Here is a 23,797-nt window from a genome sequence, read left to right as displayed (position 1 = left end):
AGGAAGTGGCAGGAAGGAGTGCCATGATAGTAGTATTTTGAAGTATGACTCATGTTTTGAACCACGTTTTAAATCCTGCCAGAATCCCCAGAACTTACCATGGTAATGGTAAAGACACCTGCCTTTCCCTCCATTCCAAACCATTTTTTTTTCATTCCACCGTAACTTTTTCTTTCTAAAACAAATTTAATCATGTGCTCCATCTTTCTAATCCATTTTGGCTCCCTGTTCCTTCTAGCAGTAGTTCTTAACAAGGAGCTTCTGAAATGTGCACATATCTGGAACCCCTCACCAGAAACTCTCATTTCTTGGCAGGAGTAGAAAGCCTGTTTGACAAAGAGTTGGTTCATTGTTTCAGGTGCCTCTTTATGCCCTGTCCCCACCAAAGTTTCTCATCCTTTGTCATGCCATTTGCTTCAATACCTTCTGTTCTTCTCTAGCCGTACGAAACCCGGCTAAGACACAAAGCATTCTATTCCGTCCCTCTATCCTTTGGTATAGCAGCTGTTGCTACTGCCCTAATACCTTCTCCTTCCCATTCCCTCTTTCCCTTCCTCCCCTTCACTCCAGGTCTTTCATCTGTCAAACTACTTGATCTTTCTGGATTCTCCTCTAATGACAAATCTTTCCTCACTCCCCCACGTAGAAGTAGTCACTCTGTCTTTTGTGTTTAGCGTTTATATTTGATTATGATTTTTTTCAGGAGTGCATCTCTCCCATTAAACTGTGAGCCCACTGAAATCATGTAATTTATCTTGTTCATGTTTATGTTAAATGAACACATGGGTGCATAATAAAGTGAAAGCCTCTTAGGAATTTAAATGGATAGTTTGTGTGAACACTCTTTTTAGATGCATTATTAAGTTGAGGTTCATGATCCACCATCAAGACCTATGTTAATACTGTACATAATTTTATTTTTCATAATATATATTCCCATTGAAACTTGCGCATATATTTATTTATTTTTCCATTTCCCACCCCCCCCCACCTTGTGTCCACAGACGAAATCTTACAAAACTGTCCCTCATCTTCAGTCACATGTTGGCAGAAATCAAAGCCATCTTTCCCAATGGGCAGTTCCAGGGAGATAACTTTCGTATCACGAAAGCAGATGCTGCTGAATTCTGGAGAAAGTTTTTTGGAGACAAGTAAGTACAGATCATTATAGTTTGCATCCCTTTTTGAAGAATGACCTAGTCCTGCTTCCGGTTCCATATGGTATAGATTTTACTTGAATATTTTGAAACTGTACTTATGCATTTTTGATGAGTATTTTGATTGCTAATTTTTCTGTTCAGCCACCAAAAGTATGCTTTAATAACTGAATAGTTTTATGTTATTGCAAAGCAAATATCAGTTGTACTATATTTACTTGATGAGCATCCACTGAGTTAAATAGCTTGCTCTAAGAAGCAAAGGTATGTTAGAGGGAATCTCTCAGAAGCTCACAACTTTTTATGACTCAGTACACACTTAAGACACATACGCACAATAAAAGGCAGAAAGGGATAGATACTTTCAAAATGGCACGAATAAATTGTTCTGACAATTCAGAGAGGGCAGCAGTTGCTTCATGATTGAATGAATCAAGGAATGCTTCTCAGAGGAGGTGGTATGTAAGCTTGGTTGAGACCTGATATTCAGGTGGGAGAAAAAGCCTTGGCACCCCAGTTCAGGCTTTCTTTGTATCATTGCACAGAGAGTAAGTGTGTAAACAAGCTAGAGAAAATGAGGATCATGTTATCACAAAGGGGCAGATAGAGATGATTTCCTTTAGGTACTTCCTCCCCAACACGAACTTCGGTGAGCACCCTCAGAATGTCCTTGAATGCGGGCAGAACCCTGGCTGAGTGTGAAGGGGGAAGAGTGATTGCTTACACGTAGATTCTTGTTCTCATGCCCTAGTTAAAAGTCTGTATTTATACGTTAACTGGTGAAATGAGACCTATAAAATGTGGTATACACTTTTGATGGTCTTATTGACGACGCTGGTGAATTAACTGGAACAATGGGTTTCCTTTTTTTTTCTCTCTCTTTATGAAGTACTATGCTTATTTAAGTGCTAAGTGCTTAGCTTCGTAACTTTTGGCTTCGGAAATATTAAAACCCTTTCCGTGTTTCTTAAATAAAATGTATTCTGAATGACTTTTTGGCACCAAAGGGGGAAATACTGTTATTGCCACTAACATGGACATTTTGTGTTCCAGAAATCTAGCTATTTATCATGCTCCTATATCCATTCACAAGTGCGAAATTAAAAGGAAAGGTTCATCCTCATCTAAATTAGAATAACAGCCAAAAGTACACTAATTAAATATTTGTGGACCGTAGAAAGCAGAAAGGCATTGCCCAATGCGGGATTCTGAAACTGAGAGGGTTTCTTAAAGTCACAGCTCATATATTAACACCTTGAGCCTAAGGCAAACACTTGGTAACCTTCAAAATCTACTTTATCTTAAAATTTTAAGAAAATTTATAGGCCACAATGTTTGTGGTATTTCTTTTTGAAAACTGAAAATTCTGGTGAGTTATGAAATTGTTTGCTTGTCAAAAGGTCAGTAAAAAATGGAAAGATTGCTCACATTTTTTTTTTAAGAGAGAAGTTTGTTTTGCTGGCACCTCAAGCCACAGAGAATTATGCATTTGAGACCTCTTTATTTCCCTTTATATGTAACCATAGACATCAAGGGGCAGACGTTTCTGTCCAACTGCTACATGAGTGAAATCACTATTAAATCAAACGGGGGAGTGTTGAAATACTGATTAAATACTCTCCTTACCCTCCCAAACCTTTATACCTTTTTCTCCTGTCTTCACTTACTTGAGAAAGCTGTTTCATTTTTCTTTAACATTGTCCTTTTGGGATGAGAGCCAAATTTAAAGCTCCTTCTGGAACTCAGACATATTTCCATAGTCATCAAAATTAATGATTCTTTTATTAGATCATTGGAGAAACCATCTTTATATTCTCTGTGGGTTTTCACCTTATTGCACAATATTTTATTGAATGAATAAGCAAATGCATGAATGATGTAGCCTTTCAAAAGGTTGAATTCTTTTATCTTCCTCATGCTCTAATACCAATTTATATTTTTGCAGAACTTCTCATATGGAAGCCTCTCTGTCCTTTATCTCGCTACACATTGAGGCCATGTGAGAAGGCTTTCATTTGATCTAACAGTGCCTTTAAACTTGAGAGCGTGTAGTTTCCAAAAACAGAATCATTGAGGAGTTAGTTCTAAAAACAGCCAATCAGGTTATGGTTTTTATAAAGCAGTTTTTAAGTTTAAGGTATTATTGTAATTTTTTTTCAAAGTAACCGTCAGGATAAGATACTAAGATTGAATTAAAATTGGGAAAAAACTATTTTTCAAAAGATTTTGTAAAACTCCTAAAGGCAGTTTTGGTATTCAGGCCTCATAAAATCAGGAAGCAAGAAAAAATGTTTGTATTTTATTTTTATTTTTTTAAAATTTTAGTTCCAGTATAATTAACATAGAATGTTATATTAGTTTCAGGTGTACAATATAGTGATTCAACAGTTCTATACATTACTCAGTGCTCATTACGATAAGGGTGCTCTTAATCCCCATCACCTATTTCATTTAATCCCCCCACCCACCTTCTCTTTGGTAGCCACCAGTTTGTTCTCTATTTTAAAAGGTTTTTTGTTTGTCTCTTTTGTTTGTTTGTCTGTTCATTTGTTTCTTAAATTGCACATATGAGTAGAATCATTTGGTGTTTGTCTTTCCCTGACTGACTTATTTTTAGCGTTAAACCTCTAGATCTATCTGTGTTGTTGCAAATGGCAAGGTTTTATTCTTTTTTTATGGGCGAGTCGTATTTCACTGTACATGAATACACATCTTCTTTATCCATTCATCTATTAATGGACACTTGAGCTCCTTCCATATCTTGGCTATTGTAAATAATGCTGCAATAACATAGGAGTGCATATATCTTTTCAAATTAGTGTTTTTATATTCTTTGGGTAAATACCCAGTAGGGGAATTACTGAATCATATGGTAATTCTAATTTTAATTTTTTGAGGACCCTCCATACTGTGTTCCACAGTGGCTGCACCAGTGTGCATTCCCACCAACAGTGCATGGGGCTTCCTTTTTCTCCACATCCTCACCAACACTTGTTGTTTCTTGTGCTTTTGATTTTAGCCATTCTGACAGGTGTGAGGTGATATCTCATTGTGGTTTTGATTTCATTTCCCTGATGATTAGTGATGTTGAGCATCTCTTCATGTGTCTGTTGGCCATCTGTATGTCTTCTTTGGAGAAATATCTGTTCATGTTTCTGCCCATTTTTTAATTGGATTATTTGGGGGGGTTTTTTTGGTGTTGAGTTGTATAAGTTCTTTATATATTTTGGATACCAGCCCCTTATTGGATATGTCATTTGAAAATATCTTCTCCCACTCAGTAGGTTGTCTTTTTGTTTCCTTTGGTGTGTAGAAGGTATTTTGTTTTGTTTTTTTGTAAGCTCTATGCCATCATGGGGCTTGAAATCATGGCCCTGAGATCAAGAGCCTCATGCTCTACCGACTGAGCCAGCCAGGTGCCCCCAAAGCTTTTAATTTACTTTTGATGTAGTCCCAATAGTTTATTTTTGCTATTGTTTCCCTTGCCTCAGGAGACATATCTAGAAAAAAGGTTGTTATAGTCAATGTCAAAGAAATTACTGACTGTATTCTCTTCTTGGATTTTTATGGCTTTAGGTCTTACATTTAGATCTTTATTCCATTTTGAGTTATTTTTGTTTATGGTGGAAGCAAGTGGTCCAGTTTCATTCATTTGCATATAGCTGTCTAGTTTCCCAAGCACCATTTGTTGAAAAGACTGTCTTTTTCCCATTGCATATTCGTCCCTCCTTTGTTGAAGATTAATTGACCATATAGTCATGGGTTTATTTCGGGGCTCTCTATTCTGTTCCATTGATCTGTGTGTCTTATTTTTATGCCAGTACCATACTGTTTTGATTATTACAGTTTTGTAGTGTGTCTTGAAATCCAGGATTCTGATACCTGCAGTTTTCTTCTTGTTTTCAAGATTACTTTGCTGTTTCAGGGTCTTTTATGGTTCCATACAAATTCCAGGATTATTTGTACTAGTTCTGTGAAAAATGTTGTTGGTATTTCGATAGAGATTACATTAAATCTGTAGATTGCTTTGCGTGGTATGGACATTTTAACAATATTTGTTCTCCTAATCCATGAGCATGGGATGTCTTTCCATTTCTTTGTGTCATCTTCAACTTCTTTCATCAGTATTTTATAGTTTTCAGAGTACAGGTCTTTCACTTCCTTGGTTAAGTGTATATGTAGGTGTTTTATTCTTTTTAGTACAATTATAAATGGGATCGTTTTCTTGATTTCTCTTTCTGCTACTTCATTATATGTGTGTAGAAATGCAACAGATTTTTGTATATTGATTTTGTATCCCAGCAGACAAAAATCCTTAGGTGTCATATGCTTAATACTTCATTTCTGTGCTTCTCAACCTTTTCAAAGGCATGGCAGGGCCCACCTCTCTGCTCAGGACTCAAGCCCAAGCTGCCAAAAGGCTGTGTCTAACTGGAGTCCCAAGTAGATCAATAACAATCATGTGTCATGGTAGACTGGTTGGGAAGGTCTGCATTTGTTAGGCTTTTATGCAAATTCATTGAATGTTTCAATGGTTGAGTCCTGCTTTTGCTTTCTTAGTCTGTTGACCAGGAGATAGTAGAAATATGTAGAAAAAGAGAAGTGACATTATTGAATAAATATGTCTAAGTAAATTCTGCAAAATAAGGTCAGTACCAAACTGAATCTTTGCACTCTGGAATAGTAGTTTAGAGTCCAGAAACTAAGCATGAGCCTCAAAAAATGGATTACTAACTGTTTAAAACAACAAAAATCCATCGATGGGCTTAGACTGTGGGTAACAGTTATTTTTCTTTTTTTTTATTTTTAAGATTTTATTTATTTATTTGACAGAGAGAGAGAGAGACAGCGAGAGAGGGAACACAAGCAGAGGGACTGGGAGAGGGAGAAGCAGCCTTCCCGCGGAGCAGGGAGCCCGATGCGGGGCTCGATCCCAGGACCCTGGGACCATGACCTGAGCTCAAGGCAGACGCTTAACCAACTGAGCCACCTAGGTGCCCCAACAGTTATTTTTCTAAGCAAGTCAGGTAGCATGTTTTGGGCCACTGGTGCTAAGCACTTCTTTACACTGAGGTAATAGATTTAGACATACATTTCCATGAATTCTATGAATTCTGTGAATCTCTTACCATGAATTCTAAACCTGCATCTTTTTATGTGTCATTTTCTCTCCATCCTTACTTCACGTTCTGTTTTTCAATTTCAAGTTCAAATCCTTCCCTGTATTATAGCAACAGCTTTCTGACTGGCCTTTGTATTTTCAGTAACAACCTGTCCTGTTGTGTTTCTTAGACTAGAGAGCTCTCTCAAAAAAACAAAACAAAACAGGGGCACCTGGGTGGCTCAGTCGTTAAATGTCTGCCTTCGGCTCAGGTCATGATTCCAGGTCCTGGGATCGAGCCCCACATCGGGCTCCCTGCTCGGCAGGAAGCCTGCTTCTCCCTCTCCCACTCCCACTGCTTGTATTCCTTCTCTTGCTGTGTCTCTCTCTGTCAAATAAATAAATAAAATCTTAAAAAAAACAAAAACAAAAACAAAACAAAACAAAACAAAACAAAACACAGAACTAATCATTCTATTTTTTTGTTCGTTTTTGTCTGAAATGCTTCTACAAATTGTTATTGATTCTAGGTTAAAATCTAAAATCCCATTAATAGGGGTGCCTGGGTGGCTCAGTTGTTAAGCGTCTGCCTTTGGCTCAGGTCATGATCCCAGGGTCCGGGCATAAGCCCTGCATCTGGCTCCCTGCTCAGCGGAAAGCCTGCTTCTCCCTTTCCCACTCCCCCTGCTTGTGTTCCTACTCTTGCTATCTCTCTCTCTCTGTCAAATAAATAAATAAAATCTTAAAAAAAAAAAAATCCCATTATTACGACAAGCTTTAGGAAGTTTTTTGTTGTTGCTGTTGTTTTTTTTTTTTTTTTTTTTTTTGGCTTCGTCTCTTTGTAGTCCGCTCATCCACAAAGAAAGAACCTAACTACACAGCACTGTTACGTTTCCCAGTGTGCGTTTTTTTCCCCCCATCCTTTGTGTTTTTTTTCCCTAGGTTGCATCCACTGTTTGAAAAGCCAGTCACCCATGCCACTTTGGAAACTACCCTAATCTAAGGTGGATATCCATACTCTTTGCTTCCAAGTGCCTTTGCTCATATCTGTCCTATTAGACTTCAGTGAACTGCTGACATGATCACATTTCCTGATAGACTAGAAAAGGTTTTTTGAAAGCAAGGTCCTGCCTTCCTGATTTTTGTTTCTCAGAACCTGGCACATTTCCTGGAATGTGTACACACTAATAAATGTTAACAGATTGTATGAATAATTAGATGGATAAGTGGATGGATGGATGATACTTATTTTCTGCTCAAAATTTTCGGTGACTTTATTATTTACAAATTGATTTTTTTTTTTTTTTTTAAATCCTCAGTTCCTACAGGTCAATTCCCCGGAAGTCCGTTAGCCTCTTCTTCCTTTTTTACCATCCCAGAATTCTTCAAGTCTGGTTCAGAAGTCCCTTTTTCTGGACCGTTCTCACTAATATACACCCTTCCATATGCTCAACTTTAATTATTCCATGCCTCATGTCCCTGTTGTGTTTTAGACATGTTTGTATTGTTGAATGTATGTTTACTTTGTGGGTCTTTCCTGCTTGACTGTGAAGCTTCTTGTTGACTTTTTATCCAAAAAATTTCATCCAGATACATTGGTAGAGTTATTATATGTCAAGTTCTGTTTCCAGTGCTTTCATATATGCTAACTTCATTTTTAATATCATCTTTAAACATTATCCTTTAAATGTATTGAATGAATCCTTTAGGTACTGTATACATAATAGATAGTAATTGTTGGGTGAATTCATGTATTTTTCTAGCATTTTTTTCTTTTACTTATGTCCTGGTCTTCAGTCAAGTTGGATTATTTGGCTCTTTCCTGTTATATCAGCAATTACAGGTTTCTGTGTCTGTGCTCATACTGCTCCTCCCACTTGTAGGTTTTTATAATCTCTGGCGTATATGTTCTGACTAATCCCTCAAAGTGAGTCTTGCGTATGATTCTGTCTCTGTTGTTATTACTAGATCTCTTCTTAAACCCCCTAAGCTCTTGTTTATCCTTTGTATTTATTATTTTTATTGTTTAAATTATTTGTCTAGTTATTTTACTTCCCATTAGACTATAAGCTCCATGAAATCAGGCTTATTTATTCATCCTTGTATTTCCTGAAGTCTCTTAGCACAGTGTCTCATAAAAATATATTAGATTTCAGGAACTGTCGTTTACTTAATTCGAATGAGTTGAGGAGTAAAGGACTGTGTGTGAGCGTGTGCATATGTGAGATACAGACAGGGACATAGTTTGTTTGATTGATTGGGAGGCAGCAGGCTGACAGGTATGTAGGTAGGTTGTCTGCGTTCAGGACTGACTAACATTTACTAGCTTTGTGACTTTGGACAAGCTGCTTGGTTTCTCCATGCATCAGTTTCTTCATCTGAAAAATGTTGATAATAATAACACTACCTCCTATCCAGGGTTGTCATGAAGGTTGAAAGAGCTAAAATCTACTGATAAGGCACAGAGAACAATGTCTGGCACATAATAAGCACTCTATGTTATGGAATAATTAACCAATTTAAAGGTTTCATCTTATTCAAAACTCCATTATATTAGTAATCCTGCAAATAATATTGTTTATATTCAACTTTGTATGATGGCTGTTCCATAGTCCCTAGAAATCTGAAAGCAAAAGCCAAAAATAAATAATAAATTTTCTAAAATTGGGTATAGGATAGAATATAAGAAACTGCCCTGCTTACCATGGAAAAAAATATATTTAAAGCTCATTTCACTGCCTCTACCTTTGATTTCCTGGGGAAGTGGTATGGACCTTCTTTGGTTTCCTGTATTCTCCTTTCACTTTTAATAAGAAATGAAGGACAATAGTCTCTTTACCTTTCCAGTGAGTAAGATACGTGTTATTCTAGCATATTAACTAGATCAGTGTTTCCTCTAGTCAAAGAAAAGGCAACTTAGTCATATTTAATTAAAGGAGGAGGTGCACAATAGAAATTCAGGACTTGTACAAGGTAACTGGACAGCAGGAGCTCAGAAAGAACAAAACTGACCTAGAACTCAAGGAATACTATTTAATATTTCTCCTATTTAGTCAACTTCTATTATTGCCTATTTTTAAAAAAAATCTAAAGATCTTTATATTAATAAGGAAAATGAAATTACAGGTCTATTTTGTATAACCCCTTATAACAAGATCTTAGATACAAAAAGCAAATAAGATGCCAAATTATAATTTTCTACCTTTAAGCAGTATGTATTCAATTTGGGGAAGATAGTATATACAGAGGTGATAAATATTTAAAACCAGTTCTGTGCCATTAGAAAGGTGCCTAAGGAATGTCACAGATACTAAATTATTTACTAGAGCTGTCAGAGGACCACTCAGGCTCCATAGAGGGGCTGGTATGACGTATGGGTTGCACATATGTTAATAAGGAGTCTGTTCTGTGGGAAGCGCTGTGGTCAGGACTGAACTGTTACAGTGTCTGCTGAAGTTCAAAAGAAAGATACAGATAACTTCAAGGATACATAAATGCCTTCCTTTTTTCCTCCTTTTTGTTGTTATTTTGTTCCTTCTCCTTCTCTCCACTCTGAATCCTTCAGTAAGTGACCTTTACCTAGTAAAATCACCATGACTTAGGTTCTGGTTCTCATCCTTGAACACTGATTTCATGGAACTGAACCAAGAGTATGTTTACAGAATGGACACAATTTAACTGAGCTCATAAGCTGATCTTATAACCCAGAATTTTTTTTTTTTTTAATTTACAATGATTAATGCCACTGTCAGGCAGGTGACGATGTGTGTGCCACCATCGATAAATTATATGTGGAACCATATCAAAATTCCTTGGTGAACATGGAATCCAAATAAGGGGTAGTGGTTTATGACCCACTGTAGGAGTTACCTACAAGGCCGGAAGTCCTTACAACTGTTACTCTCTCTCTCTCTCTCTCTCCAACTATGCTTTGAAAGTTCTGTCCTTCTCTGCCCCTTTGTACTTTCTTTTTCCATATACAAAGTTGTATTTTTAAAACTCTATTCTTTCGAGCCCTGAGAACAATGGGGACCCATTGATGGGTTTTAGGTCGGGAAGTGGTCACTCTTGCATCTTAGGTGGGGTGACTCTCTTTGAGGTATGGATAATGAATTTGAGCAGTGGCTTCCAAACCCACTTGATTATATTCATTATTACTAACTTACTAGTAAATACTTTTTTTGACCATATCATTATTTATCATCTGCATACATACATATATTTTTGTATAAATAACATGTATTCTCATATGTAAGACAAATAAAGGACATATAATACAAATTTTGAATACTATATAAAGGGGCACCTGGGTGGCTCAGTCAGTGAAGCATCTGACTCTTGGTTTCAGCTCAGGTCATGAGCTCGCGGTCGTGAGATGGAGCCCTGAGTCGGGCTCCATGCTCAGCTCAGAGTCTGCTTCAGATTCTCTCTTCCCCTTCTCATTCTCTCTCTCTTTCTCTCAAATAAATAAATAAAATTTTCAAAAAAAAAAAAAACTACATAAAAATGCAAGTAGAATTTCAATATTTTCTTCTCATCCTGAAAAGAATCATCTTGTATACCCCCTGGGGTCTGATTGCCCCCCTCCACCCCCACACACTTTAGAAACTGAAAAATACGAAGAGAAATAGAAGACTAATAGGTAGGAGGCTGTTGTAGAAAACTAGGTAGTGGTTATAATAATATACATAAAATAATCAATATATAAAATAATATATGAAAGGTAATCAATACACCAAATAACTTATACATATATATAAGTAAAAGAAGGACATGAATTTGAGAATGATATAAAGATAAAATTAAGCATACTTGATTATCAAGATGTATGAGACAAAAGAAAGGAGTCAAATGTGATGTCTCAATTTTTTATTTGAACAACTGAGGACCCTTCACTGAGACAGGAAAATAGGAAGAAGAGGGGATTTGACAACCAGATAAGTTCAGTTTGGCCTATGTTTGGTTTTGTGCACCGAGATAAATCCATGTGGTGATAAACATAGTAAGTTGGATATACAACCTTGAGACTGTGGAAAGAATATAGAATAGGGATAGAGATTTTAGGATTGATAGTGTATTTATGAGAGTTTGCAGATTGATAGCCTGTAGAATACTTCTTGGCCTTATGAAATATTTAACTAAAAAATTAGTGGTAACTTTTAAAAATTTATTTTCCATAAAAATATTTTATTGACTTTCATTGAATAATTGGGAGTGACAGCACCACTAGGTCTGAATTCTGACAGGGCAACATTTGGCTAGACCTGGGTGCCAGCTGCCCAGTTGAGACGGGCTCTCCTCCAATTCACTGCAATCCTTAGCTGGATCTCTTTACTCATTTCTCTTAACTGCCTGGTTCCCAGATATTTGAGTTTGTAATCTCTGAAAGGTATATGAAGCCATTGGACTAATTGATGTAGACCATGAAGAATGTGCAGGGAGAATGAAGAGGACAGATCCTTAAAGAATGCTGATAAATGGGAGTACCTGGGTGGCATAGTCAGTTACGAGTTGGACTCCTGGTTTTGGCTCAGGTCATGATCTCAGGGTCCTGGGATCAAGCCCTGAGTCAGGCTCCACCCTGAGCATGGAGTCTGCGTGAGACTCTCTCTCCTTCTCCCTCTGTCCCTCCCATTCGTGCTCTCTCACTCTCTCTCTAAAATAAATAAATAAATCTAAAAAAAAAAAGAATTCTGATAATTGAAGTATTCATAGAAGAAATTTAAGGAGATGGAAGAATCACAGAAAAGTAGGGGAAAAAACATGAGTGTGGTGGTATTACAGATGCTAAAGGAAGACAGGATTTAAAGAAAGAGGGAGATGAACCAGATAATAGTACTTAAAGATCAAACTAGATAAAGACTTAAAAGTTTGCATTAGATGTAGTAACAACAAGGCACTTATAACCTGATTTATTTTCTCTTTTAAGAAATTCTGTAGGTCTCCTTTATAACCAAAGCTTTAATAGGCTCCATGTGTTTATGCAGTTTCTTGTGTGAGGGTTTTAAAGTGTTGTTGAAAGTTGTATATTTCTTTTGCCTCAGCTTAACTTCGATATCTAGCGGACTTTGCCCATTGCTTGTTAACTTATTTCACCTTTGTAGAGAGATTTATGAGGAGCTTTGTTTTATTATGGACTGTGTTGTTTGTAAGATAGGCTGGGCTCTTAATGCTAAAGGGAAGATCATTTTAAAGCCTTACTGAAGCCCTTCTGTGGCAGGACTTTCTAATTTTAGAATCTATAACTTCTTGATTTTATTTAACCTGACCTCAGCAGATCAAAGGTATCTTGCTGTGATCCACGTATCTCATGTGTCTTACAAACCTACCAAGTATCACTAACCTTTCAAAGAAAATATACTGAAGAAAGTTGTGCAGTAGAAAGAAAAGAACAAATACTCACTGTTTTAAGACCAGAATCTTTGTTTGTCTATGGTTAATGGCTACTAAGTGGAAAAGTTAAACATGGAATTCTGACATATTCTTATGGATTATATTTACAGTTCCTCTTCCCATCCCTTTTCACCAATAAACTTTATTTCAAAGCCAGAAAATAAATGGAATTATGTCCAAAATAATTTCATGGCTATAGTAAATTAATCGTGTTCAGAAGTCTGGTTGTGAGACCAGAAGTTAGAAAGCATCAAGTCTATCATATGAATGAGATTACTGAGGAAATCAGGAATAATGTTGAAGAAGCTATTTTCCTTGTTTCTGCAATCTTATAAAAAGTGTTTGTTTCAAAATTTAACTTTCAGAATCTGAAAATGAGAATGATACTTGTCCATTTTACAGAGAAGTAGTGCTTGTCCACACTATAGACAAAATGTTATGAATGTTTTTGAGAAAAAATAACCCTAAATACCCAGTATGTGTGTCTTTCTGTATGAAAGTCAAGAATTTTCACAGGAATGGTTAGATCTAATTATGAACATCCTTGATAACCATGGTTGTTACCATGGTGCCCATGATGAATTGTAAGGTAACTATTTGACCAGAGTATTGATACGTTCTTTGTGTGGGTTCCTGGAAAACATTTGCTTTTCAAAAACAAACAAAAACTTTTGTGTTTAGAAACATTTGTGATGGAAGAGTAAGAACAGTATAGCCTGATAACAATCTATTTTCATATTCTTTAACAAATTACAGAAATAATTACAGAAAAAGAATGGCTTTAGGAAAAACTCTATACAAAATATCAACAGGCTTAGGAGTCACAGTACTAATATTTGCATCCATAATAAAAATCAAAACATATAAGATATCTTATGAATATTTCATTATCTTCTGACCAAAACTAGCCCTCAATTTAAACGTATTGACACTAAATATATCTTCATTGGTCAAAGTGAATTTTCTGACCAAATTCAGATGAAATTAAACATAAGAATGGGTTAATATAGATAGAACAGATTTTCATTTTGTTTAAAATCAAGGTGACATTTTATTTCCTTGAGCTAGAATGAATTTTAAACAACTACTACCATCACCGCTTCCACCACCACAGTGACAAAACCAACAACCACAAATAAACATTGACTTTCTTGTTTATATTATGGCAGGTACTACATCCATTCCCACATTTTCTTCTCTTTTTCATCTTAGAGTTTTTATGTAAAAATTTGTAAAGCTTTATATATTCAGTTTAATACACATACAGAAAAGTATAGAAAACATCAGTGTAAGGTGAAGAATTTTTATGACGTGAACACACTAATGTAAATGCCACCAAAGTAAATAGCATATTACCTATAATTCTGAGCACCCCTTCTCCCCAGCCCCTCAGCAAGTTCCATACAGTCACTGTCTGCCTATGGTATCCTGACTTCTAGCATCATGGAATCATTCAGAGTTGAAATTATACAGTTATGTGCTTTAAAAAAATCTGGCTCCTTTTATTCTTTGTTTATGAAACTCACCCATGTTCATATATGTGACAGATTGTTCGTTCTTCTTGCTCCATTGTGCAGCTATACCATACTTTACCTATTGATTCTTTTGATGATGGTCATTGGGTTCTTCCTCCTTCGGATTATTATCAGTAGTGCTATTATGAACTTTTCTTTTTATATTTTTAAAAACCCGTGTATGCATTTCTGTTGGATGTATAGCAAGGAATGGAATTGCTGGCTTCTAGTTTCTGCATAATTTTAGCTTTAATGCTTCTAGGAGTTTTCTAAAGTGGCTTACCAACTGACTCACCTGTGAGCAGTGCCTAAAGGTTCCTATTGCTCCGTATCTTCTCCAACCCTTTGATATCCTTTGTCTTTTTTTTTTTTTCTTCATAAGCCATACTAGTGGGGTCAAGTGGAATCTCACTGTGTTGTTGTTGTTGTTGTTTTTAAGATTTTATTTATCTATTTGAGAGAGAGAGAGCACAAGAAGGGATAGAGTCAGAGGGAGAAGCAGACTCCCCGCTGAGCAGGGAGCCCGATGTGGGACTCGATCCCGGGAGCTGAAGGCAGTCGCTTAACCAACTGAGCCACCCAGGCGCCCTTTCACTGTGTTTTTAATGTACATTTCTCTGATGACCAGTGAAGCTGAATATATCTTTGTTTATTGAACATTTTGATTTTTTTTGTGTATGTGAAAATCATTTGCCCAATTTTGAGTAGTAGTTATTAATATTTAGATGGGAATCTTTTGTCGATTATATGTTTCTCCCAATGTGTGCTTTCTTTTTCACATTGTTAGTGATCTATCTTCATGAACACAGGTTTTAATTTCTCTTTCTCTTTATCCTTTGAGCAACTGGGGGCCTGTTTACATTTTTTGCCTGCTCCAAAGTAATGAAGATACTCTCTAGTTTCTTCTAAAAAAAAAAAAAAAACCCTTTAATCTTACACCTAAATATGAAAGATAAAACAATAATCTAAAATAAAATTTGTATATGGTATTAGGTAAAGGTCAAGATTCAGTTTCTTACATATGTATATCCATTTGACCCAGCAGCATTTTTTGAAAACATCATTCATTCCCCACTGCTGTTTAAATCTAATTGATATGGCATATCCAGTGTCCAAATATGGTTGTATTTCTTTCTAAAATTATTGTTTTGTTCCATCTACTTGTTTATTCTTGTGCTACTATCACACTGTCTTAATTATGCACAGAGTGTAAGTTTGTCAGTGTTGTTTTTATTGAAGATGGACTTGCTTATTCTTGGCTTTTAACATCTCCCTATAAAGTTTAGAATCAGCCTACCATTTCCTACTGCAGAAATGTCTCCTAGAATTTTTGATTGGGGTTATATTAAATCTAAGAGTCAATTTGGGGATAATTGATATCTTTACAGTATTGAATCTGCCAGTCCATTAAAGTGTTATAACCCTCTGTGTCTTTTATATCTCTGATTGTATGTGTGTTTGTGTTTATCTCATTCCTGTTTATTTAATATTTTCAGATGCTAATGTAAAAATCAAGTATTTTTAAGTTTTATTTTCTAATGATACATTGCTTATTTATAGAAATACAACTGATTTTTATTCTGCAACCATGTTGAATTCTTATTTCTTTTCATAGTTCAATATATAAATTCTTTTGTATTTCCTACATATAAAACTGTGTCTCAGGCAAATACTATTATAATTTTTGTTTTTAATTGATTCATTCTATGATTATATATTTTAAAACAGTTTTAGCATATCTTTTATTTCTTTATTTCTAATAAACTCTAATGGCTTATAGAGAAAAATAAAATAATCACTTAAACTCCCAGCATGAGCCAGTTCTTAGCAGTTAAACTGTGTATTGATCTCTCCCGACATTCTAGACAGTTTTTAGCATTGGCTCATAAAGGACATGCAATTTCAAAAAATGCTATTCCCATTTAAGTATGTCATGGACACTTTTCCATGACAATATTCTTTTGTACAACTGTCAATTGCTGTTATAATATTATAATCTTTGAATGTAGTATGTCCTTTTATTACCATTGAGTGTATTTGTTTTTAATTTTTTACTATTATGAACAACACTATATTGAAGAGACTTACGGATGGATATTTCTGCTGCTGTGTATTTATTTATTCATTTTTGACATAATTTTGTTAGGTGAAATCCCTAGAAGTAGGCTTTCAGGGTCAAAAATAATAGGCTTTTGAAACTTGCTGCCAGATTGCCTTCTAGAAGTGCTGTATAAATTCTCATTCACACAGAAGTATATGACTTTTCAAATACCCTAGCCTTTGTTGAGATTCACACCTTTATTATGTGGATTTTTTTTTCATAGGAGTTAAAAGTAAAACCTATATCCTTTTATGAACTTGTGGTGTCATGAAAATGTTTTGCCTTCTTTTGTTTTTGTGTGTGTGTAACAATCTCCTAAAATCTTTTGTCTTCCATTCCTTTTATTTTTTTTTTTAAACTGCAAGATTTTCAAGTTAGAATATCCAATATACTCTTCCACTTTTATAGAGGAGGAGAAAAGCCTGGAAGATTTGAGTGGCTTGTCAGTTGCTGACCTACTGACAACTTTTCAGTTTTGTTTCCCTGTTATCTGTTTTTATCTGAAAGGACACTCACTCTGTTTTCAAGACTATAAATAAAGTTACTCTTGTTTTCTTGGTAAACAGACCAAGACTTATCATCTAATAATAAAATAATATAGCCTTATATTAAGTTCTTATCTCTCCTGACATGATATGAATGGGCTATTACTCTTTTTCAGTCCTCAAAAGATTTCTGTGTAGTGGAGAAAGCGACTGGAGCACAAATTTCTAGGCTCCTCCTCCATGTAACACTCCCTTGCTTTCCCTAGACACAGTTTAATTTAATTACACAAATTTTATTTTATTTATGTATTTATTTATTTATTTAAGATTTTATTTATTTATTTGACAGAGAGAGAGAGAGATAGCAAGGGCAGGAACACAAGCAGGGGGAGTGGGAGAGGGAGAAGCAGGCCTCCCGCCAAGCAGGGAGCCCAACGCGGGGCTCGATCCCAGGACCCCAGGATCACGACCCAAGCTAAAGGCAGATGCTTAACGACTGAGCCACCCAGGTGCCCCTAATTACACAAATTTTAGTTGCACACCTTGTTTGTCTTGGGCAAAGGTGAGTAAGCTACAGTTCCTTTTCTCAGGGAGCTTCATCTCATGGGGTTTCCAAGGCACATCCATCTTTTTCTATAATAACTTTTGCACTTGACACAACATAATATATTTACAAGTCTTTCCACTTAATTAGATTGTGACTTTATTTATATTTCTGTTCTGAACCTACCAAAATGCCTAGGACATATAAAGTCTTTCTTAGACAAATTACTTAACCTCTTTAAGCCTCAGTTTTCCCATCTGTATCATGAGGATAAATATATTATCGGCCTCATGGTGTTATTGTGACAAACTCCAGTAATATATATTGTAATAGGACTTGGCGATTGGCAGAGAGCGTAGACAACCAATCAATAAATGACAGCTCTTATTCTTACTGGATGTTTAAAAATCCTGAAATCATTATTATTCTGTGTCTGGCTAACCATTGGCCTTGTATTCCATTCTTTGTGGATTAACAGCTACTTGTGCTTTTTAGTAGATTTTAAAGTTAATTCAATTTGTAATTAAAGTGATTTATGATTGTAAGTGGCAAAAAGGACAGATTAAAATATCTCTGGGTTGGTGAGAGCTTGAAGCTTTTATGTTCTATTTCTTTAGTTTTTCTTCCTCTTTTCTATTCCCAGATCTCTGCCAGCACAATGAAGTTTGTACGTATTTGTAAAACAATTTGTCATTAATATTTTCTCTGACTTCATCTCTAGGGAAAGAGAGTAGAAACCACTACTCTCTGTTGTTGCTATAGTTTAATTAAAGGTGTGAAAAGCCATTCTCTCCTTTTCTCCTCCCCCCACACACATCAGGAAAGAAGGTGGTAGCAACTTGAAATCCTCTTTGGAAAGGTTAGATCCTTAGTGCAACAGTTTTAGAACAGGTTTTTTGTTTGTTTGTTTTTTTTAAGAAGTCATTGTACGCTATTTCTGTTCTTCACTCATGAAATGCTCTTTCTCCCCACCATTCTCTATGTTGGGTGTTTGGCTCAGTTGATCAAAGGAAAGGTATCTGTTGTACAGATTTTGTATGTAGTTAGTTAACCAGATAATGCCCTTTCTTCTTAATCCCTGTTACAACCCTTAATTGAGCTTGTTTGGACCTTTATCACAAGTGAACTGTGAGCAAGTATCATTTACACAAGTACTGTGGAAATGTGGCTTGCTCCTTTGTAAATTATTGTTCCAAGTGGTATGTTAGACTATAATTTTAGAAGTTCGTATGTTTTTTTAAGAATTTGCTCTGGGAAATCATTGGGTATTGAAAGGAATTATGATCTGCAAGCTCCTTAAATATTGGGATGAAGATAACTTTTTTATGGAAACGTATCAAAGGTGTCTAGCCAGTTGATTTACTTTTTATACTTCATACACAAGACAAGTTTCTCTTAAGATTTCCATACAAAAATAAAACATATACCATTCTTAAATCAGTAGTTCTTTGTATAAATTTTAAAAAATTTGAATATTATGGTTCATGTCCCTTTTATGCATTGAATATTTGAATCTTAATTTGGAAAAGAAAATGTGCTTCTTAAGCACTACTTTCGTGGTAACTGTAATGAAACTGGACACAATTGCATATTTACGCTTCGCCATAAATCAATAGCCTTCTAACATTATCAGAAGTGTTCCTTGTTTTCTTAAAACAGCAACATTTTGTTAACCTTAGTCAGAGCCTGACGTGTGTTTCTTCTAAATGGCGTCTGATGTGGTATGTCTCTTCAGTTCTCTGTGGTTTCCTGTTTTTTTCATACATGGAGAAAAGCCTTTTGATGTATTCAGCCTCATATTTTTCTTTCTTTTAGTGGTATATCAAACCTAAACTTTCTTATAAATACAGCATGGTATCGTAAGCGTGTCCCACCATTCATTTATTCATCTTGCCACAGACCACTCCTTCTCTGGAATTCCTCCAGGACTTCCTTATATATCCCTCCCTCTAATTTTTTTTTTTTTTTTTAACATTACATGTCTTATTTCTACCCTGTGTGTATCTTCTTCAAGGACAGATAGTATCTTGTATTTTCGTAATTGTATTTATCCACAGTGCTTTACCTTAGCAGTTAAGAGATGAGTGACTCTCAAAGTGGTGTTCCCCAGACCAGCAACATCAGCATCACTTGGGGACTTGTTAAAACTGTAAGTTCTCCAGCCCCACCTCAGTCATAATGAATTAGAATATCTTGGGCTGCGGATCAGCAATTTCTGTCCTAACAAGCCCTTCAACGCTCCCAATGAATGCTCAAGTTTGACAACCGCTGCAGTAGATAATTATTGAATGAATATATAATTGTACATTTATGGCGATGCTTCGCTGGGAGAATTGGCATAGGATAGGGCCGATGTAGTCCATTCAGCCTGAGTCTTTTATTTCTTACAAGATACTAGAAAAGAAAAACCTAAGGCTTAAATATTTATAATCTTCTAAGAGTGTATGTATAGCTCTTATGATGTCCTGTTGTAAAAACTGCAGCTTAAAATTTTAAAAACATGAAGGACTTCTTTCTTCCACCTTTTCAGGAGTAGGCATTTAACATTCCAAAAGGAGGAAAATGAACTAAGGGATGAATAATAAGTATTACTTATTTTCATGATGGGGAGGAGGTGGTGAATGTCAGAAACCGGTCAGGTGGAGGACAGACTGGGAGACTTCCCTGGACACCGTTTTTTGCTCTTCTAAATTTTTAAACTACGTAAATGCGCTGCTTAATAAAAATTTTGATGCATGATATTTAAGAAAAATAAGTTTTCAATAAATAAGTTTCTATATGCTAGCCAATGTGACCAGCTAAACAATTTAAAATTTCCCTTTGTATTAATATGAAAGGTTAGATAACATGTTGTTTATCTGCAGAATACAAGGGGGTAATGGCTAAAATGCCTTCATGACTTTTCTCCTGCGCTTTCTTAAAATGGTGAATTACTCTTTTGTGCCATGAATAAAGAATTCCTACTATTGCGTGAACCCATAGTCTTAGAGTTATTTTAAGGAAGTAAAGAGGGGGAAAATTTAACTTGATTCAAAGTCAAATGATCTTGTGTACGCAAGAGGTCAGACACACAGGACTTTGACCTAATCCCTTCTTTTGGATGTATTTTTAGAAATATCTTGATAGTGAAGGATTTTTTGAGAGAGAAATTTACTTAGATTTTTGTCACATTCTTAGCAAATGGAAAATAATCCAGTTAGCAAAACCCATTACTGATTATGAACACCTGTTTGTCTTCTTTTTTCTCAACTATTTGTCTTTTAATACAAATGCAATTAATTATATTACTGTTATGATTGAACTGTGCTATTTCAGTGGAAGGTAGTCTTAAATGACACTTGATTCAACTACTATTTTTTTTTTCCTTGCACAGAACTATTGTTCCATGGAAAGTATTCAGACAGTGCCTTCATGAGGTTCATCAAATTAGCTCTGGCCTGGAAGCAATGGCTCTGAAATCAACAATTGATTTAACTTGTAATGATTACATTTCAGTTTTTGAATTTGATATTTTTACCAGGCTCTTTCAGGTAAGCGTCCTATTTGCTTCATCCTTTCCTCCCTCCTCATCTCCTTCCCTGTGTGCGCATGTGATGTGCGTGTGTTCGTGTGCACGTGTATGTGTACATCTCTCTCACACACACAAACATATGAGAAATAGTCTCATTTTTGGTAGTCTATAATTTTGAAGTTGCTGGTGTAAGTTTTTGGTCATCTCTATATGTTTAGGGTTTAAGTTCGGAGTACCAGGTGCTATGAGGCTGGCGATTGCTTGTTAGCTTTGAGAAGATCCATGCAAAGGAGCTTTGCTCTTAAATTTCCTATTTAGTTTCTCACTTTTAGCCCAGTAACTGACAGAATGCAAATTTTACAGGTGGGCATTTGCTGAGGTTGTATCCCAATGTCTCCCCTTTGTCTCCTGCTTTCATTTGGTGAGAAAGGAAATAGTAAACTTGGCAGTAAATAGTAAATTTATCAGGTTCTGTATAGGACACTCCAGTGGTGTGTACTGTTGTACAACTTACGTTGCTCATTCAACCATATGTTATAAACATTTTTTCATGTCAATAAATCTTTTTCATTAATATAATTATTAATTTTCAGTTGGTATATAATATTCCATCAAAATAGTATGTCATTAATTTAACAAATACTCTTTTGGTAAATTTAGGCTTTGTTTTTTTTTTTTTTCCCTGTTTCCTCACTGATATGTATGACTGTGACATAACCTTCTTGTCCTGTTTATTGTTTTTATTTTTTAATCTGTCCTTTATAATTGTCTTTAGATAGCTTTTCAAAAGCAAGTGTCATTGAATGATGAAAGCTGGATGCTATCATTTTATTCTTTTGTATATCTTCGTGGAACTACCCTAAACATGAAGACTTGAAATTTGTGTTTTCATGTATGGCGTTCAATTGAAGTAGTCATGTATATCATGTATGGCATTCAATTCAAGTAGTCACAAAACGAAAGAATCCCACTTAAAATCTTTATGCTTGTAGTAATATGAATTCTCTAGTAAGTGAGGTAAATTGATCAGAAAACAGGCTTGCTTGTATTCTGATGCAATTTTTTATTACTTTAGTCTATAGTAAGATTTATTCTGTTTGAAACATGCTTTCAACAAATGTTGGGAGTATAATATTGGTTTTCATGTTTCCCATGTTATAAGAATTTCCCTTCTCTGATTTATGATTCTCCTTGGCACTAGTTTGCAAGGATCTGGTGACTGAGTTATGTAAGAAAATCAAATTATGTGGGATTAACTTTTAATTTATGAAAGGACCTGTTAACAGAAGGCAAATTAACTCTTGTCATCAATACTTATAGAATACATTTTATTTTATTACAACTTTAAGATCATAATTCTACCTGGATGTATAGGATAAGAAATTAGATAAATGATTGCAGAAATTGTGCTTTTGCATATTTTCAGTTTACACTAGTTTCATGATTATTCCCTTGGTATATACAGGCACATCTTGGAGATGTTGCAGGTTCATTCAGTTCCAGACCAGTGCAATAAAGTGAATATCACAATAAAGCAAGTCAAAAAAATTTTTTTGGTTTCCTAGTGCATATAAAAGTTATGTTTACACTGTACGGTAGCCTATTACATGTGTAATAGCATCATGTCTTAAAAAAGCAACGTATGCACCTTAATTTAAAAATACTTCATTGCTAAAAAATGCTAACCATCATCTGAGCTTTCAGTGAGTCGTAATCTTTTTGCTGGTGGAGGGTCTTGGTCTTTGCCTCAGTGTTGATGGCTGCTGACTGATCAGGGTGGTGAAGGTTGGGGTGGCTGTGGCCATTTCTTAAAATAAGACAACAGTGAAGTTTGCTGCATTGATTGGTCCTTTTTTTCACAAACAATTTTTTTCTGTAGCACGTGATACTGTTTGAAAGCATTTTACCTGCAGTAGAACTTCTTTCAAAATTGGAGTCAATCTACTCAAACCCTGCCGCTGCTTTATCAACTAATATTCTAAATCTTTTATTGTCATTTCAACAATTTTCACAGCATCTTCACCAGGGGGTAGATTCTATGTCCAGAAACCATTTTCTTCACTCATTCCTAAGGAGCAGCTCCTCATCTGTTGAAGTTGTATCATGAGATTGTAGCAATTCAGTCCTATCTTCTGGCTCCGCTCCTAATTCTAGTTCTCTTGCTATTTCCACCCCATCTGCACTTACTTCCTCCACAGAAGGCTTAAACCCCTCAAAGTCATCCACGAGTGTTGGGATCAATCTCTTTCAAACTCCTGTCCATGGTTGATATTTTGACCTCTTTCCATGAATCACAAATATTCTTAATGGGATCTAGAGTAATGAATCCTTTCTAGAAGGTTTTCAGTTAACTTTGCCCAGATCCATCAGAGGAATCACTGTATAGGGCAGCTATAGCTATACCAGTCCTACATGGTATCTTCTGCCAAGAGAAGGCCATTTCCTCTCCGTTGAAGGTAGCCACCATCATTAATTGTTGTAGCCAGATCTTCTGGATACCTTGCTCAGCTTCTGCATCAGCACTTGCTACTTCACCTTGCACTTTTATATTACGGAGAAAGCTTCTTTCCTTAAACCTCATGATCCAACCTCTGCTGGCTTCATACTTTTCTTCTGTAGCTTCCTCACCTCTCAGTCTTCCTAGAATTAAAGAGTTAGGGCATTGCTCTGGATTAGGCTTTCGTTTAAGGGAAGGTTATGGCTGGTTTGCTCTGCTCTTCAGACCACTAAAACTTTCTCTGTATCAGCAATAAGGCTGTTTTGCTTTCTTATCATTTGTGTGTTCACTGGCATAACACTTTTCATTTCCTTCAAGAACCTCTCCTTTGCTTTCACAATTTGGCTGTTTGCTGCAGGAGGCCTGGCTTTCAGTCTGTGTTGTCTTTCAACTTGCCTTCCTCATTCAGCTGAATCATTTCTAGTTTTTGATTTAAAGGGAGATAAGTTCTTTCATTTGAACATTGAGGGGACGTTGTAGGGTTATTAATTGGC

At 35.7% G+C, this 23,797-nt stretch overlaps 1 protein-coding gene across 4 annotated transcripts in view; it reads left to right on the top strand.

The window, feature by feature from the left end:
* The window catches only part of CBLB (Cbl proto-oncogene B), a 219,546-nt gene that overhangs the window by 89,425 nt on the left and 106,324 nt on the right, over positions 1–23,797 (top strand). For all 4 annotated transcript variants that reach the window (XR_013445074.1, XR_013445071.1, XM_078065671.1 and 1 more), the window contains exons 4-5: positions 1,005–1,151; positions 20,669–20,825. Coding sequence is in view for 2 of the 4 variants with exons in the window: in XM_078065671.1 (XP_077921797.1) it covers positions 1,005–1,151; positions 20,669–20,825 (304 nt within the window). In the remaining 2 variants the exon portion in view is untranslated. The remainder of the gene's footprint in view (positions 1–1,004; positions 1,152–20,668; positions 20,826–23,797) is intronic.

The sequence above is a fragment of the Halichoerus grypus genome, chromosome 1 (genome assembly GCF_964656455.1).
Source record: "Halichoerus grypus chromosome 1, mHalGry1.hap1.1, whole genome shotgun sequence".
Taxonomy (NCBI): Eukaryota; Metazoa; Chordata; class Mammalia; order Carnivora; family Phocidae; genus Halichoerus; species Halichoerus grypus.
The sequence above is the reverse complement of the archived record's forward strand: the minus strand, read 5'-3'. Positions and strand labels throughout refer to the sequence as shown.